This window comes from Ascaphus truei, chromosome 21 (genome assembly GCF_040206685.1).
Source record: "Ascaphus truei isolate aAscTru1 chromosome 21, aAscTru1.hap1, whole genome shotgun sequence".
In the NCBI taxonomy this organism is placed as follows: Eukaryota; Metazoa; Chordata; class Amphibia; order Anura; family Ascaphidae; genus Ascaphus; species Ascaphus truei.
In genome coordinates this window covers 7,280,165-7,299,269 of record NC_134503.1, presented here as the reverse complement: position 1 = coordinate 7,299,269, position 19,105 = coordinate 7,280,165, and the positions used below count along the sequence as shown (strand labels likewise).

The 19,105-nt window shown below is 50.6% G+C and overlaps 1 protein-coding gene across 1 annotated transcript; it reads left to right on the top strand.

The window, feature by feature from the left end:
* The first annotated feature begins 1,666 nt into the window (after positions 1-1,666).
* SURF4 (surfeit 4) lies at positions 1,667-18,854 on the top strand. The gene is made up of 6 exons (XM_075578811.1): positions 1,667-1,861; positions 9,861-10,047; positions 10,574-10,650; positions 11,828-11,871; positions 13,013-13,199; positions 14,000-18,854. Exons 1-6 carry the CDS (start codon positions 1,814-1,816, stop codon positions 14,264-14,266), a joined length of 810 nt encoding a protein of 269 aa, XP_075434926.1. The 5' UTR covers positions 1,667-1,813; the 3' UTR covers positions 14,267-18,854.
* Positions 18,855-19,105: the final 251 nt, after the last annotated feature.

Sequence of the window (19,105 nt, the reverse complement as noted above, 5' to 3'; positions counted from 1 at the left end):
TCCTCCCTTCTTCTCCTCCCTCCCCTTCTTCTCCCCCTCCCCCCTTCTCCTCCCCTTCCCCTTCTCCTCCCCCTTCTTCTCCTCCTCCCCTTCTTCTCCTCCTCTCCCCCTTCTCCCCCCTTCTCCCCCCTTCTCCCCCCTTCTCCTCCTCCCCCCCCTCCTCCCCCTTCCTCCCCCCCTCCCCCCCCTCATCCCCCCCCTCCCCCTCCCCCTTCTCCTCCCCCCTTCTCCTCCCCCTCCCCCCTTCTCCCCCTCCCCACCTCTCCTCCCCCTCCCCACCTTCTCCTCCCCCCCTTTTTCTCCTCCCCCCCTTCTTCTCCTCCCCCCTTCTCCTCCTCCCCCCTTCTCCTCCTCCCCCCCTTCTTCTCCTCCTCCCCCCTTCTTCTCCTCCCTTCTCCCCCTCCCCCCTTCTCCTTCCCCTTCTCCTCCCCTTCTTCTCCTCCCCCTTCTCCCCCCCTTCTTCTCCCCCTCCCCCCTTCTCCCCCTTCTCCTCCTCCCCCTTCTCCTCTTTCCCCCTCCCCCCTCCCCCCTTCTTTCCCCCTCCCCCCTTCTTTCCCCCTCCCCCCCTTCTTTCCAAATCCCCCCTCCCCCCCTTCTTTCCCCCTCCCCCCCTTCTTTCCCCTCCCCCCTCCCCCCCTCCCCCCCCTCCCCCCTCCCCCTTCTTTCCCCTCCCCCCCTCCCCCCTCCCCCCTTCTTTCCCCCTCCCCCCCTCCCCCCCTTCTTTCCCCCTCCCCCCTCCCCCCCTTCTTTCCCCCTCCCCCCCTTCTTTCCCCCTCCCCCCTCCCCCCCTTCTTTCCCCCTCCCCCCTCCCCCCTTCTGTCCCCCTCCCCCCCTTCTGTCCCCCTCCCCCCCTCCCCCCTCCCCCCCTTCTGTCCCCCTCCCCCCCCTCCCCCCCTTCTGTCCCCCTCCCCCCCCTCCCCCCTTCTGTCCCCCTCCCCCCCTCACCCCCTTCTGTCCCCCTCCCCCCCTCCCCCCCTCCCCCCCTTCTGTCCCCTCCCCCCCCCTCCCCCCCTTCTGTCCCCCTCCCCCCCCTCCCCCCTTCTGTCCCCCTCCCCCCCTTCTGTCCCCCTCCCCCCCTCCCCCCTTCTGTCCCCCTCCCCCCCTTCTGTCCCCCTCCCCCCTCCCCCCCTTCTGTCCCCCTCCCCCCTCCCCCCCTTCTGTCCCCCTCCCCCCTCCCCCCCCTTCTGTCCCCCTCCCCCCTCCCCCCCCTTCTGTCCCCCTCCCCCTCCCCCCCTTCTGTCCCCCTCCCCCCTCCCCCCCTTCTGTCCCCCTCCCCCCTCCCCCCCTTCTGTCCCCTCCCCCCTCCCCCCCTTCTGTCCCCCTCCCCCCTCCCCCCTTCTGTCCCCCTCCCCCCTCCCCCCTTCTGTCCCCCTCCCCCCCTTCTGTCCCCCTCCCCCTTCCCCCCCTTCTGTCCCCTCCCCCCTCCCCCTTCCCCCCCTTCTGTCCCCCTCCCCCCCTTCTGTCCCCCTTCTGTCCCCCTTCTGTCCCCCTCCCCCCCTTCTGTCCCCCTTCTGTCCCCTTTTGTCCCCCTTCTGTCCCCCTTTTCCCTTCCCTCCTCTGTCCCCTCCTCCCTGTCCCCTCCTCCCTCCTCTATCCCCTCCCCTCTCTCCTCTATCCCCTCCCCTCTCTCCTCTATCCCCTCCCCTCTGTCCCCTCCTCCCTGTGCGCCTGTGTTCCCTCCTCTCTGAGCTCTGGCCCTTTAAGAGTTGGCCTACGTGGCAGGCCTCGCAGTGCTCAGTCTCCGGGGGAGGGGCCGGCGCACACAGCCCGAGACAGGAGGGGAGAGCCGGCGGACACACTCACACCCCGCACCATGGCCAATAACGACATGATGGGCACCGCCGAGGACTTCGCAGATCAGGTGAGAGGCCGAAGCCGCCCTCGTCACACATCACCGGAACCCCCCCCCCCTCATCAACGGGACCCCATCTCCCTCATCACCGGGGGGGACCCCCATACCATCATCACCTGGGCTCCCTCATCACCGCCCCCCCCCGTCCCTTATCACCGAGACAACCTCTCCCTCATCACCGGGGCCTCCCACCCCCCTCTCTCATCACCGGAACCCCCCCCCCCCCTCATCACCGGGACCCTCACATCACTGGGACCCTCCCCCTGTCCCTCATCACCGGGGGACACCCCCTCTCCCTCATCACCGCCCCCCCCCCGGCCCTTATCACCGGGACCCCCTCTCCCTCATCACCGCCCCCCCCCCCTCGTCACACATCACCGGAACCCCCCCTCATCAACGGGACCCTCACATCACTGGGACCCTCCCCCTTATCACCGGGACCCCCTCTCCCTCATCACCGCCCCCCCCCCTCGTCACACATCACCGGAACCCCCCCTCATCAACGGGACCCTCACATCACTGGGACCCTCCCCCTTATCACCGGGACCCCCTCTCCCTCATCACCGAGGGGGACCCCCTCTCCATCACCTGGGCTCCCTCATCACCGCCCCCCCCCCCCCCGTCCCTTATCACCGGGACCCCCTCTCCCTCATCACCGGGGCCTCCCACCCCCCTCTCTCATCGCCGGAACCCCCCTCGCCCCCCCCCCCCGTCCCTCATCACCGGCCTCCCCCCCCCCGTTCATCACCGGGACCCCCCCTTTCCTGCATCTTCCTCATCACCGGGATCCCCACCCCCTCTCATCACAGTGGGGCCCCCCCTCATCACCGGGGCCTCCCCATCACTGGGATCCCCTGCCCCATCGCTGGGACCACCCATCACTGGGACTCCCCATTTCTCATCACTGGATCAGACTGACACATGTACACCGGGGACCCCTTCCCATTACTGGATCAGACTGACACATGTACATCGGGGACCCCTTCCCATTACTGGATCAGACTGACACACGTACACCAGGGACCCCTTCCCATTACTGGATCAGACTGACACACGTACACCAGGGACCCCTTCCCATTACTGGATCAGACTGACACACGTACACCAGGGACCCCTTCCCATTACTGGATCAGACTGACACATGTACACCGGGGACCCCTTCCCATTACTGGATCAGACTGACACATGTACGAACCGGGGACCCCTTCCCATTACTGGATCAGACTGACACATGTACACCGGGGACCCCTTCCCATTACTGGATCAGACTGACACATGTACACCGGGGACCCCTTCCCATTACTGGATCAGACTGACACATGTACACCGGGGACCCCTTCCCATTACTGGATCAGAATGACACATGTACACCGGGGACCCCTCCCCATTACTGGATCAGAATGACACAACTACACCGAGGACCCCTCCCCATTACTGGATCAGACTGACACATGTACACCGGGGACCCCTCCCCATTACTGGATCAGAATGACACACGTACACCGGGGACCCCTCCCCATCACTGGATCAGGCTGACACATGTACACCGGGGACCCCTCCCCATCACTGGATCAGACTGACACACGTACACCGGGGACCCCTCCCCATCACTGGATCAGGCTGACACACGTACACCGGGGACCCCTCCCCATCACTGGATCAAACTGACACACGTACACCGGGGACCCCTCCCCATCACCGGATCAGACTGACACACGTACACCGGGGACCCCTCCCCGTCACCGGATTAGACTGACACACGTACACCGGGGACCCGTCACCGGATTAGACTGACACACGTACACCGGGGCCCCTCCCCATCACCGGATCAGACTGACACGTACACCGGGACCCCTCCCCGTCGCCAGATCAGACTGACACATGTACACCGGGACCGTACATTCACAGTGACCCCCACAGACTCTCACAGGGGCCAGCTCCCCATGTCCAGATCCTACAGACTCTAGAACCAAGAATCTACACTCCAATACTACATACAAACACTGGTCTACAACACAGTGGTCCCACACACCTATAGTGGGTCGCACATACACAGCCTGGAACCCATACACCAACAGGGTTTTGGAACCCGAGGTCTGTAAAAAGAAAGAAAATAGTAACCCAAGCGATGTCTTAGTCTGTAAACGCAGGTGGACTGTCTGATATTCCAGGGTACACAAATGATCGTATATAATATAGCATTTATTTTGGCTTTGAACGTCACATAAATCACCTTCCTATGGCAAAGCTGCCGCCTCTTCCCTTCTGTAAAGATGAGGTGGCGTAAACAGGGAACTAATCATCCCTTCCTAGAAGACATCTGCTTGCCTAATAGCTCATCCACCTCTGGGTTAATGGCTCTCACTGGACAATAATCACTTTTAAAACTCAACTGTTATCGCAGACCATGTTAAAATCGCAAGGCGTGAATAAACGAATGGAAAAAGTCCTTTTTATTATGCTTCATTATACAAGATATATTTAGGCGTACGTAGATTGTTAGCTCTGTGTACTATCTGTGCTAAGAACTCGGCTTTTTCAATTCCTTTTGGGATCCGAGGGGCCTGCGATTCATTACTCTGGTTTTTAAGAGATGTCTATAGAGATTTAGCAGAATTGTTAGCACCAAGTTCAGCAGCATATTTTTGGGGTGAGACCTTAAACCTTGCTTGTCTGTACCTGTCATATGTATTGGTTTCAACCACCTTAACCACCTGTATCTCTAGCCTATGAAAAATGCCTGTGCTGTCTATGGACTTGAGAATAGCTTTGTGTAATTCTACGTCTAGTCGAACTTTCCTTAATCCTCATTCATTATCTCTGAATGATTTTTTTTTACGGGATGTCATTGACCCGTCTGTTCCTATAATATCAAAGGACAGTCGGTGTGTTCAGAACACCTTTGCAGCCCCCAAGAGAACTGCAGACAATAACAAGCATGTTGTTTTTTGCATTTATTTCAGTAGCCTGACACCTTGGGCCCTGCCTTTACTACAATACAGGGATACATGCGTCCGAGTAAAGATTAGGGGAGAGAGACATTATTGGTCTGGTAGCAGAATGGTAACTGTTTTTTGAAGACCCTAAATAGCACTTATTCAGGGAAATGTTAGTATCCACTAGATTTTAATCATCATGGGGGTTTCTGATCCCTCCAGCAGAGAGCGGGTTAAAATAAAGCGCCCCTCTGCGGCAGATCTTGTGACTGTATGTAAATATTTGTGCATTTATTTAAAATTTAATGTCAACAGGATTAGCAGGCTGGCGTGTCCCATAACGCACAGGTTTTCCTGTCTCTTTGAATGAGGAGTCTTTGTATTGCTGAATTTGATGTGGCTGCAAGTCTTGGGTTTCTAGCGGTGACTTCTCCCTGTCGCTGTGTCGAGACATCCGGATAAAAAAAAAAAGCATGTCTAATCTGTCTCTTCTGTAGCACTCCAGAGAGATCGGGATGCATTTTTGGGCAGTTATTTTTGGTGCAATTTAATTTTTTTAGAAGTAATGGCTTGGCAGCTTATGTAAGGAATTGCTTATTATATGTTTCATTAAAAGACCTGATTCTGATGTGTATATATTTGGAAATAATAACTTTATTTCATATAGCACTGTACTCCCAATGGGAATCAGTGTGCGGGTGGGAGGGGGGGGGGGGGGCAGAAACAAAATGAGTGTAAAGACGTGTAGCTCTGTACCACGTACTGTAACACACACACTTAAACCTAGAACAATAAAAGGGTGTCTCTTCCTTCCTTTTTTTCCTTTCAGTATTTTACACATTTAAGCTACACAATTCTTTCTTCCCCTTCCTCCCGGTAACGGATAGGGCCATACAGCTGTTTGGTTATCACAGGACAAGAGGGTGTTTGGAAAGGAGATGGGGGAGGGTTATGGGGTGAGAAATAGGGGTCACCAACTCTAGGTAATGTGACATCTAATCCGACTCAGTGATCCTTGTAGCTAGGTTCATTGTGTTGGAGACCTGTTTAAAAACCCGGCCTGTTGTTGCCCTTGGTGCAGAGCCTGCGGTGTGTGCCATTGCAGTTTGATGTGGCTGTGAGGGGGTTAACCAATACAACGCTGAATATCCTATTCTTTATCTCTGTTTTATGCTGAGCAGATGTTGGGAGCTGCAGGTATCCAGGAAACGCAGTGACTCGCAGCCTCTAATGTCTCAGTGTTAATGTGTAAAGGGAAGACTGCTTTATCCCAACCCCGGGACGGTGCCGCCTGGGAACCCCGGGACGGTGCCGCCTGGGAACCCCGGGACGGTGCCGCCTGGGAACCCCGGGACGGTGCCGCCTGGGAACCCCGGGACGGTGCCGCCTGGGAACCCCAGAATAACATTCTCCACCTCTGTCCGTCGGTTCTTATAGGCCAGGGGTGGCTACACTCTGTCCTCAACAGGCCAGGTTTCAGGATATCCTTAATACCTGGCCTGTTAAGGACTGGGTTTGATAGATAAAGGAGCATCCATGTGATTGGCATGACTGCCACGGGTGCACACAAGGACATAGATAAAGCAGTCTGTGTGGCTGATCGGTAAGAAAGGTTGGGCTGGGGTCCAGGTTGGGGCCGCAAAAAAACATCCACCATTTTTAATAATAAATACACCTTTAGATAAGTCCTGAGCCTTTATTGATAAGGACTGTTTGGCCTATCAGTAGTAGTTATCAGTAGTAGTAAAAGGAAAATGGACATTAATTAAAGCGTCAAACCGGTACCTGCCACCGTCTCAAGTCATCCTAGTAGGTGCTGCCACCCAGTTCCCGCGTTCGCTGCAACAAGGGCCAGCAGCGTATAGTTTGAAGAGCTGTGATTCCCCCTCCATACCCTCTCCACATCCCCCCTGCGCTGGTGCACGTGCAACGATTGCCCGTCATGGATGTTGAACACACACGGCCTCCCCCCCCCCCCCCCTCCACCTCCCCTTATAGGCCTACATCAGTTTGCCCTCTATTTAAGGGCGGCCCTCCCCGCACCGCGCTTGCGAAACCTGAATCGGTTCTAATCCTCTTCCCCCTTCTCTTCCAGGTCGCCTCGGTTAGTTCTGCTTTTCGTCCCCTCCTCGCTCTGGATATGTAATGTCTTGAGGTTTTAACGTGCGCAGACCTGAGGCTCTGGCACACACGCCTGCTGCATGCCAAGTTTGCGTGTGTCCTCGCTGTGTGTTCTCTGGTACAGCTCAGCCGCACATCGGCGTTCAGGCTCATAAGGTTTCAGATGAAAATAGCAATGGCCGTGACCCGCACGGGGCCTTGAAGCGATATGATAGCCAGTGATGCTATTACACACCCTGCTGACAACCCACATGTCCTTCTCACTGTGTCCACACACGACCAGTTGATACACATTGTATTACATTTTGAAGACCGTTGTGGCTTGTTAGTAATGTTTTACTCTAACATCAAATTGGGGGAATTCCCTTCTCATTTGACAATGATTGAATCATCATGTTCTTAATTCCCCGAATGTCGTCGTCCTATTTCCCCATTAAACAATAGTCCCAAACCCTTAATTAGGACATATGCTGTTTGTAATAGCCAGCTGTTTCCTGCCTTCCGCTGATGCCACGCGAGTACTAATGTATCTTTTCTACGTACGCTGCGTTGGATTCTCCCCTGTTGTGTCCCTACACATGAATAGGATATTACGCCCCCGCTCTTTTGAGGGAAGAACACAACTTTCAATGTTTCGGGCTCCGTCAGCCTTTACAAGGGGCTGTGATCTCCTCCCCGCCTCCGGCCAAGGTGGCAAGTTCTCCCCTCCACAGGTTTTGTTATTTTTCTGGTACGTCTTGGCACAGCGTGCCCGCGGCCTTCCCATTTCCCGGGCAAAGAAGCCCATTTGCCTAAAAGTACCCCAAATGCCACAATACATTAGTTTGGCCAGTGGAGGAAAGCAGGTGTGGGCTTGCCTGGGGTCCTAGGCAATTGTGTCTAAATTATGCCCTCTCCATCCCCCCCCACCCCCCTGCCTTTTTGGTATTCAGCAGCCAGCTATACCCCCCTGCTTGCTAAGCTATGAGCCCCGTGTGCGGCACTTGCGCTGCAGCGGCCGTCCCCAGAGCTCGCGCGCCCTGCACAAATAAAAATTTTTTTTCTGTTGCTATGATTGGCCTTTCCTTCCCGCCCTGTGTAGGGGACTGCTTTGGTATGTCCCGTTCCTTTGTACTGGCTGAGGAGGGCTGAACAGAGAGAAGTGGAACTATTGTTACTTGGCTTCTAATCCCTCCCGTGCCAGGACACTTTCAGTCTTTTGGGAGAGTTTATTTTATTGTTCGGCTAGAAGCTGCAGTGAGGAGGAGCATGGAGCATCATGGGTAGGAGTGCTTAACTCCAGTCCTCGAGTGACTCCCCCTACCCCCAAACGGGTCAGGTTTTCAGGATATCCCTGCTTCAGCTCATTGAGCCACCTGTGCTGAAGCAGGGACTGAATCAGAGGCCCTGTCTTCGATTGAGTCACCTGTGCTGAAGCTGGGATATTCTGAAAACCTGGCCTGTTGCGGCTGGGGGCTTGAGGACTGGAGTTGAGCACCCCCTGTTCTAAGGGGTGATGGAGTCTGATTCGTTGCACGTTTTGTCCGCCCCCCCTTTCATTTATACTGCTGCGGGGGGACTAGAAGAGGCATGAGCGGTTATTAGGAATAATTCCACCTCCCCCCCCCCTTTTTTTTTTTTTAACCCATTAATGACTACATCTTTGAAACAATAGCAACTTTTATGCTTCTATGCAAACTCCGTATTGTAACTTTAGACGTTGCATCGCTGTGCCCTAATTGCTGAAGCTCTCAACAACAAAAAAAGCAGTGGTCATTTTTTTAGGGGTCACATTTAATATGGCTGCCTCGGTTTTTTTCTACTACTTTTTGTATCCAACCATTGTGTGTTCTGCCATTTTATACAAAATACATTCATGTTGGATTAGGACGAAGGTGAGGTTGGTAAACAATGAATTGATCGTGTTGCATGCCACTTTTGAAAAGGCTTATGAAATTGCAGAAGAGCCTTGATAATTCTGGGACTGGGCTCTTCAATCCGCCCAGGACCCTTTTGCAAGGCACCCAGCCAGGGTGGGTCTCACCGTTTCCCAACGGCCTGTCGTTCCTTGCGGAACATTAATCTATGGGCCCCTGGCATAGGACAGATCTCTCGGCTAGAAGGAAAACTCCTGCCTGATCCTACTGAGCTGCGATTTCATAGCAAACACTGCTCTGTTTGGTATTTAACCAGCCTTTGTGTTAAAGGTCAGACGTGTGTGTTTTTTGTGTGGATTGCACTGGATGATTAAGCTTGGTGCCTGCGATAGTGTCTTCTAATATCAGTGCTGTGATTGCATAACTTTCAGCCCTAACACAACTGTGCATGACCTGTGCTGACAGCCCTACGCGTTAATCCGTTAACATTGATAAAGAACTATTGGAGCAGTTTCCGTCCACAGCCAGTGTCTTACCACCCCTTTTAATCTCGTTTGCATCATTTCAATGAATGCTTCATGGTGACTATAACCACCGGCCTTCACAATAACAAACACTGCACGTTAATTCCTATTCAAATTGGCTTCAAACTGCTGCTTCTAGGAGAGGAGAAAAGCCCAGAAATGGCACATCTGCGGGAAATTCTCCCTGGTTTCGCCTTTTAGAAGGGGAATTATTGTTGGGCATCATAAGCTGTAATTATTGTCATGCTGCAGTTCGTTGTTGGTTTTCCCGTAAGTGGTTAAACGTGTAAAATGATACTCACCGCTACTCTTTATTGCGGCAATGGAGGGTTAACCCCTTGGTGCCTGTGTGGAAACCTTTTGTTTCCTGCACGTTTAATATGATTTTTGCGATGTCCATTTCTTTTGGAGGCGCTGTATAAAGCAGCCGTCATAGATTTTCTGCATACACAGGCTCTGCCCCTCAAACTTGCCCTTTTCACTTAGAAATGCATTGGGGTGCAGTCACAGGCTCTGCGGTTCATCCTCCCTGTATATAAGGGTCACACATCCTGCTTTCTTCTCTCCCCAGTTCCTCCGGGTCACAAAGCAGTACCTCCCGCACGTAGCTCGCCTCTGCCTCATCAGCACCTTCCTGGAAGACGGAATCCGCATGTGGTTCCAATGGAGCGAGCAGCGCGATTACATCGAGGCCACGTGGAACTGCGGCTACCTGCTGGCGACCATCTTCGTGCTCATCAACCTGTTGGGACAACTGGGTGAGACGTGGTTCGGGTTCTCCATCGGTCCCACCGTACATCTCGTGTCCGTTCTGCGTCACTGACCCAATTAATGTGAATCCGGGGAGTCGGCGAGAGGCGCGGCAATGTATTGAAGGCGTAAAAGCGGAAGTGGCACTTACTTGGGTTCTTGGTTAAGTTCTTGGTTGCTGGACAGACCTGTAAAGGGTCCACAGTGGCGTCTTTGCTGCTTTAACCCTCAGTCTTTACACATTCATAGCAAATGTCTATACCTTCTACACATTGTAAGGTTAATTTTTAGCAGGGGTGCCATTATCTGAAAAGTACTTTAACGTTGTACCAACCTTCTGTCCCAATACACTACTGCATTCAGAGTCCGGCGCCTCGGTAATGACCCACGGATCTGTATTCGGGGCAGAAATAGATTTCTGTTGAAACGTTGTTAGACACGCGTGGGAATGTACGGTGCCGAAGACGAGATCAGTTCTTTCATAACGCCGTAAAATTCCGACACGCCATTTACACGCTGCTTTTTTTGTTTCAGGAGGCTGTATACTGGTGCTCAGCAGAAACTTTGTGCAGTATGCCTGCTTTGGGTTGTTTGGTATTATAGCAATGCAGGTGAGTCCGTGTCCGTCTGCTTTCGGGATTTCTTGCTGGCGTTCCGGATTCCATGAATCCCTCAGTGGTAGAGGCTCGCTCTGTAATGACGCTTCAGCACGGAAGGGGCTAGCTGTTTGTGACTGGGACATCTAATCTGCAAGGCCCTGTTCGCAATTCAGCTTTGCGCTTTCACCTGTGATTTGTCACTGCAGAGTAGGCAGCCCCTTTTCATTCAATATAAATACGAAACGAGCTTATCCAAGATCAGATCTGAGCCCAGAAATGCCAGTTTTATGACCCCCCCCCCCCCCCCACAACACTTTGTAGCAAAGGACAGAAGAAATCACATTTGTAATTGATTGATTGGCAAATGATGGGATCCTTCCTACATCAGACCTGTGAGTGGGGGCAATACATTACATTGAACTGTAGAGGGCACCAAATCCTAGGAGAAGACTCGCGTGTTCAAAACCGTTCCAAGAGCTGTGGGAGGCTTGCTGTATGACAACCATGTACTGCAATGGCAAATATTATTCTGTTTTTTTAGGGGATTTAGGACACGAACCTCTGCCCCACTGCCAGCATGTCTTTTTGTGCAGCTCTAACCAGACAAAAGGATGGACGATTGTCCTTGGATAGGGAGAACAAGTTCAATAAACTGTTCTTTTCACAGGTTAAAATACACATGGTAACTGGGTTTTAAACCCAATGTTTCACCACTGGTGCACCCCTGTGCTCTCCCTGCTGAGGAGGAATGCTAGGCCCGGCCCCTTTTTTCTTTTAGCTCTGATTATTGGGGTGTATAGAGATTACCCAAGCCCTGCAGTTACTCCCACCGGAGCTGGAACATTCTTGGAAACATTGCTGCAGGTTCCCCTTGGTATTGGAGGCGTATACTGTGTGTAATTGGGGTGATTCGGGTAGCGCACACATGATCTACATCCGGGGTACCAACTCCCAGTCTTGGAAGACCCGCCAACAGGTCAGGTTTTCAGGATATCCCTGCTTCAGCACAGGTGGCTCCGTGAATTGGTAGCTGTCATTGACTGAGCCACCTGTGCTGAAGCAGGGATATCCTGAAGACCTGTTGGTGGCCCTGGGGGACTGGACTTGGCACCCCCTGATCTACGTGGTTCCTTAGCGCTGAAAGATCAGGAGACGGGTGTAATAATGCGTCTCTTTTCTCTCCTGCCAGACTGTTGCATACAGCATCCTGTGGGACCTGAAATTTTTAATGAGGTAGGTTGAAATGGCTTTTGGTGATAAGTTAAGGGAACTGGCCGCGCATTACTAACCAATGCAAAGGGTTCAGCGGGTAACTTTTTGAATGGCCTCTGTTGTTATGGGGGCTGTGATGATGGCTTCAACAATTTGCTGGCTAAATTGACAGCAACACGTTGCTGAGAATAATCCAGAATGATGTGAACGTGATAAATAAACCATTTTATTTTTTTTTAAAGCACAGTGTTTCTTAATTCGCCTATCGTGTGCGGAAACTTATAAACGTGTTCTGTTACACGAGAAAACGTGGCGGGGGCTGACAAGATCATTTGGGTTTTCTTTAAGGGGTGCAATCCCACATTGTGGAGCAGAAAATATACTTTTAACTGGATCCCTAAACACATCCTAGCAGTGCTAATGGCAAAGGTTTGGGGGTTTTCTTTTGTTTAGAAGATTACTGTAGAATTTATATGGGTGCTTCTGAGTGGGGAAGTGTTTGTCAATCAAGTGTTTTCTTTTCCCTTATCTCCCCCCCCCCCCCCTGTCCTTATCAGATAACAAATAAAGATGTGGGGAGGGGAGGGGGGGAGACGACACTGGCTGCGGAAGCACTTGCTGGTAACATTGTGTGATGTCACTATTACTGTTACATCACTGAAAAGGGAGCAGCCAGAGAAAAATCAAACGTCTCCCAAGTCTTGCTTTTAAAAAATAACTAAAAAGAAGTTCTACATTAGATTTGGGTAACAAAAGTATTAATTACCCAGACAAGACCCTTACGCATGTCACTGGAATTGGTTCACTTTGGCCCTAGGAGGGATTGCCCCTTTTATTGGTACCCCAGTGAGGAAGATGGTACCTGTAAGATGGCAGAGTTCAGCGTCTCTCTGGGCGTCTCTGTGATAAGCATGCATTGCATTCCACCACCCTCAGCCAGGGGCGATTTACCAATAATACTCCGGTCCTGTGACCTTCTCGGCATTGAAGGTGTTAAACATGTTTATAGCTACATCGCTTGGAAGCTCCCGTGTTCTAGGTACTCCCGTGTTCTAGGTACTCACAGCCGTTCCAATTTCTGCAGTACACAAGGCAGCATGATTATTAGACGGATCTCAGTTCAGGGGCTTTAAAAACCAGCATTGTGTTTTTACTTTTCTAGGAACCTGGCCCTGGGGGGTGGGCTCCTGCTGCTCCTGGCCGAGTCTCGGTCCGAAGGTAAAAGCATGTTTGCCGGAGTCCCCACCATGGGGGAGAGTTCCCCGAAACAGTACATGCAGCTGGGCGGCCGCGTGCTGCTCGTCCTCATGTTCATGACGCTGCTACATTTCGACGCCAGCTTCTTCTTTGTAAGTCCCGCGCTTTCCGTGTCTACCTGACTGTGTTTATATTATTTTTGTTTTTAGAGAACAACGTTTTATCAACAATTCTCTGAAATCACTTAGTTTGTTTTGCCTTGGTGAATCTTATCTCGGTTTGAGGCACCGTTGGGTTACATGGAACTCTGAGAAAGTGTGTGTGTGTGTGTGTGTGTGTGTGTGTGTGTGTGTGTGTGTAATTCAGAAGCGTGGTGCACTCACGTAACTGTGATACTTGCCACTGGTGCTCAGCAGAAGGTGGTCCCGCAGTTGAGTGGACCCCACCGGCAGTCCAAGCGATTTAAAGATGTTGGCACTCAAGTGGTCTTGGTCTGTAGTAAAATATCAAAAAGCTATACTGATGGTAGATCAACGTTTCTGGTGCGCCTGCGGGCGCTTCTCAAGATACACCGGTAACAGATATTGTGCTACAAATACCCATTCAGTTTACCATACAGTGAAGAGGCGCCAAAGACATCAGTGCTGCAAATGCAGATGGAACATAAAGTGTTGCAAAGTTGGTATTTGTAGCACGATTACTGTTGCCTGTGTATCTTGAGACGGGCCGGCAAGCGCAGGGAGACGTGGCGCTACCATCAATAAATGTTTTTGATCCTTTTCTACGTAGACCATTTAAGTGCCAACTTCTTCATTCTCCTATGAATGAACCTAGAACTGCACTTGCCTTTATACTTTTTTCTACATCCTAGACCTATATGTACCCTTTTTTTGGGTCCCACTTTCTCTGCCATATGTGACTTATGTCCACGAGGGTTTCTCTCGTCCTGCAGATCCTGCAGAACATCGTGGGCACAGCCCTGATCATCCTGGTGGCCATCGGCTTCAAGACCAAGCTTGCTGCCCTCACACTGGTCATCTGGCTGTTTGTCATAAACGTCTACTTCAACGCCTTCTGGACCATCCCGGCCTACAAGCCCATGCATGACTTTCTCAAGTATGACTTCTTCCAGACCATGTCCGTCATTGGGGGGCTACTCCTGGTGGTGGCCCTGGGGCCCGGTGGGGTCTCCATGGACGAGAAGAAGAAAGAGTGGTAATGCCCAACCAAACCCAATTCGGCCGGGTAACTTGTAGAATGTCCTGGATGAAAGCAGAGTCCTGATCTGGATGACGTGCCTCCCATCACCTCTTCTTCCTCCTTCACCAACATCTCCCACCCCACCGAGTCCTACAGACTATCTGATTAACACTTTCACTGCCCGGCTGGCAGTGCATATGTTTCCATAATTTAAAGTGCCCCTCCTGCGCAGTATAAAGTTGTGACTACAACTACACACATCCAATCGCCTTATGACACCTTTCCCTGGTCTGGCATGTTGTCTCAATTGTGTAGCTGTGATCCTGGAAGTGTAAAGAGATACGCTGTATTATTGTGCAGTATAGTGATTTCCAGGGAGAGGGATGACTATTTTTTCCCCTCTCGTTCCCAGCTGCTTTTAAAGCTACATGCACCCTTTTAGTGCCAGAGGGGAAAAACACTCTGTCCCTGAAAGGGTTAGGTAGAGCTTAGATTTAGCCATTGTTACTGGATTGGCTAGGTGCAAAACCTTGCAAGTACCTTTCAGTAGTGAGGGGGGGGGGAGGGGTGAAAAAGAAAGCGCCCCTCTTTATCTGCAGTGCCAAGCACCTTCTCCCGTGGAACATGTTTGTGGGTCCCTATATTTTACAATCCAGCACTATTTATACATAAAGGACTGGGCGTGGCTAGGTGATATACGGTAAAGACCTCTTCATTGCTGGATTGCGCTGCAGTGCTTTGTCGCTCTGGTCCTACTTTAGCTGTATCAGAGCACAAAGCATCAGAGGGTTAGATGATCCTTTCTCCCACCCCCCCCCCCCCACAAAAGTGCTGTGAAATGCTCCTGGACTTCACTTGTGATTTAAACTTGAAAAGTGCGCAACCCCCGCCCCTCCCCCATCTCTCCTAACCAACCTCTCGCCCTACCCCACAGGGGGCCTGCACCAGATCCTTAACCACCCACAGGCAAAGTGATCACGTTCATTTACAGCCCCCCCCCCCCCCCCCCCCCCGATACGATCACGCGTCAAAAAACGGGTTTCACACGAGGTAGCCAAATTGGACGATTCTTTGGCTTTTATTTTACTCCAGGAGCAACATTTAAATGTGGTCACTGTGAGGGCGCATGAAAGGAGGATGATGGGCCTGCTGTAATAATGGGCATGCTCTAGTAATGTACATGGAGGAATAACTGGTGTCAGGGGCATACATTGAAGCAGTTTTGATCTCTGCCACGCAAATGCCCCCCTCCCACCCCGTTCTGTTACAGCAGCCAGTGAACGTTACATTCAGATGAGGCGCTTGCCACTTCTTTTCTCCCAGGGTTGCATTAAGGTGTTGGCAGCTAGAGGTATTCCTATAATAATCTACAATCCCTAATAACACTTTGCTGCAGGAGTGGGCGACTCCAGTCCTCAAGGGGCACCAACGGGTCAGGTTTTTGGGATTTCCCTGCTTCAGCACAGGTGGCTCAGTCAAAGACTTAGCCTCCTGTGCTAAAGCTGTGACGGACTGAGCCTCCTGTGCTGAAGCAGGGACATCCTGAAAACCTGACCTGTTGTTGGCCACCCCTGATTTAAAATGTCCAATCCATGTGTTGTCACTTGGTTTTGCAAATTGCCTTCTCCATGTCACTTACCTACTTAATGGTTCCCCCAGACCTGTATTTTTTTTTTATTAATACAGGTGGTTCTGTTGAGAAAAGGAAAAGTTTCAACCACACCATTTAAAAAATATATATTATTTAACACACACCCAGCGATGGTCGATGGTTCCCTTTATCATATTGTACTGCCCATCTACCCTGACATAACGGTTTACAAACAAATGCATTTACTGCAATATAGTTGGAGGTCTGGACTTGTTCTACCCAGATGTGTTGTGACTTTTTGGAAGCTGCCTCTGATTCCGTAATGCGGGATCATCACAAATGTTTTGTGTTTGCTGTCTGACCCTGAAATATAAAGGTTTTTATCATGAAAAATCTTTTATTTCTGATTTTCAATCCCATTTAACCTTGTTGATGTAACAGGCTTATCGCTGTTGGGTTTTGACAGTTTCCTGCATTCATAATGTACCTGGGATTGACCGGCCGACTCCAGCACAGAGCGATGCGTTGTAGGGTCCCACCATGTTTTGGTTCACACCGTAGAGAATTGCTATGGGACATTGCACCAAGATATTCTAAGGGCATTTGAACCATCTGACACCCGTACAGTAAACACTTCATTGCACCCTATGTGCAGGTAACACGAAGCGCTGTGCTGCAGCAGTTATAGCCCAGGTTTGCGTGTGGTTAGGCAGATTTTTTATTTTCCCTCCTGGTATCTTCTCAAATTTTTAAGTTTCTACTGTACAGGTATAGTATATAGTTAGAAAGCTCACGAGTGCCCATTTTTTTTAAATTGACCTGAAGGTCAAAATGCTCAGACAGTCCCAGCAAATGGACGGGGGACTTGTGCTTTCCATACACTCGTTCCCCTTTAGGTCTGCTGACGACAGGTTGCATCCACATGTAAGAGCAGAGCGGGTGCACACAGAGGAGAGAGAGGGGGTTTGGGGACTAAACTTGCAGAAACAAATCCATTCGTTCTCAACTCGGTTTTGTTTTTCTGACTCCATGGGGATAAACCCGTAAAAATGGCTTTCTTAGGATTGCTTTGTAAAATAGATTCCCACACCATTGCTTCCTAGTCTGCATGGTGTTATAGTGCATTGCAGTACACAGTATTGTGGGGAGGAAGAAGGGGGTAGAACAAAAACAGTTGGGCATCAGTGTTAACTCTGCATTTCTTAACAGCTGAACCATATTAGACATTTCTATTTTAAAAAGATTTCAGTAACAAATGTGAATGACATGTCTCATGTAATTGTGCCTTTTACTGTTTACATTGCAGGGATCACTGCTTCTTAAGATGCAGCCATGGGATGTGGTCTCATAACTGTGCAACCACTGAGCCAGAGCAGTAACAGTGCAGGGTATCCTGGTTTTTATCCCATACTAACCTTTGACGTTGAGTATTTTCTTCCTGTGCAGAACAGCTTAGGAGGGATAGGATCTGAACTCCTGCCATTCTGTGTGCATAAGCACAGAGTAAGTAATACATCTTAGTGCAACACGTGGTTCAGATGCCTTATCCATGTTCAAACACAGAGAGGCACAGCCTTTGTTTATGCTCCCAACTGTAACCACATTTTTGCGGTCTAAGGCATTTGGTCGTGGCCCTTTTGCTGCCACTCGCCTTGCTGCCGAGACATCTCTCTGCCAAGGTAAGCCCCTTGCCCTAATACCAACGCTACCCCCTACCCCTCTTACCCTATCCTAAAACCAACGCTACCCCCTACCCTAAACCTTACCCTATCCTAATACCAACGCTACCCCCTACCTTAAACTTCTTACCCTATCCTAATACCAACGCTACCCTAAACCTCTTACCCTATCTCCTAAAACCCCTTAAGTTAACTTACCTTATTGACAAAACAGCTTGTGGCTGAGTGTCAAGTGGCAGAGCGGCAAAGGGTTCCCCGCTGCCGACTTTGTTGCGGCAAAGCGACCGCGACCAGATATCCGATCCCGCATACAAGGCCCAGATTTACTTTATGGGGCTAATCCTGTGTTCACTTTGAATAAATGTAGGTTTCAATGGCAGTATGAAAGTTGTGTGTGGACTGGAGGAGCCATAGAGTGGATGTGTAATAGTCATTCGCTTATAGATTAGAAACCTAGGAAGAGCCCAATGGATTAAAATATACAGCATCTGCAATGGGCGGTGGTTATTTATCTGCATAGGGTTATTCCGTTGCAATTTATGGAGCATGTCAACTTTTGGACTAAACAAATATGTAGTTTAACCATCAAAAACATTCCACCACTACGTGTTGTATATAAAACAATATCTACATAATATAATGCAGGAACGCTGGTGCGAGCAGGTTCAACATAGAAGTGGCATTATGAAGGGAAATGCTCACGCTTTCAAGGTACGTTTTAACCCGATATCTCAAACAAGTTAACAAAAGCATGTGCCTTGGCTTATTTCCTTACCCACTGCCAAATCTGGGAAGATATGAAGATGTTGGAGAGTTTTGTCAAGACTTTTTAGGATCAATCACTGCAAGAAACATTCAACCAAGCGGATACGTTTCCTGCAGGCCTGGTCTTCTGTACTTTACCGACAAAATGACAGTCTACTCTGACAAAACCTGGAGATGTCCAGCACTGACCAGTTGACCTGCTAGTGGCCAACTACAGTCCTCAAGGGCCACCAAGGAGTCAGGTTTTTTTTTAAATATCCCTGCTTCAGCACAGGTGTCGACAGCCACCTGTGCAGAGGCAGGGATATCCTAAAAACCTGATTCCTTGGCTGCCTTTGAGGACGGGAGTCATCCACCCCTGAATTAAAGGAACTGGTTCAAACTTTATGCTGCTACTGCGTTGAATAGAACACCGGGCAATATGATTCTGGTGCAGCCCTAACTACCAGTGACTTACTGCACAAGTACAGGCGACAATATGTCACAAGGCACTGGGGATTTACAAAGCTCTGTTTTAGGTTTGTAAAGGGATTATTTTATGTAATATAAATAAATGTACAACTATGCTGCAATCTGTGCTGGGTCTTTTCTTTATCTTCCAACAAAAGACTGGACAGTTTAAAAAAAAAAAATATTCTGGTGTAATAAAATCGGCACTTTCTCTTCCCATTCTCCATATGGCTATATAACCAAACACCTTGAATCGGGGGGGTGGAGCTGAACTACGAGATTTGTAGCTCTGGGGACCCCTCGATTTCCAAGATACTTACACTTTTTATTGGCAGTGTTCTTCCTAGAGAGTTTAAAAAAAAAAAAAAAACGG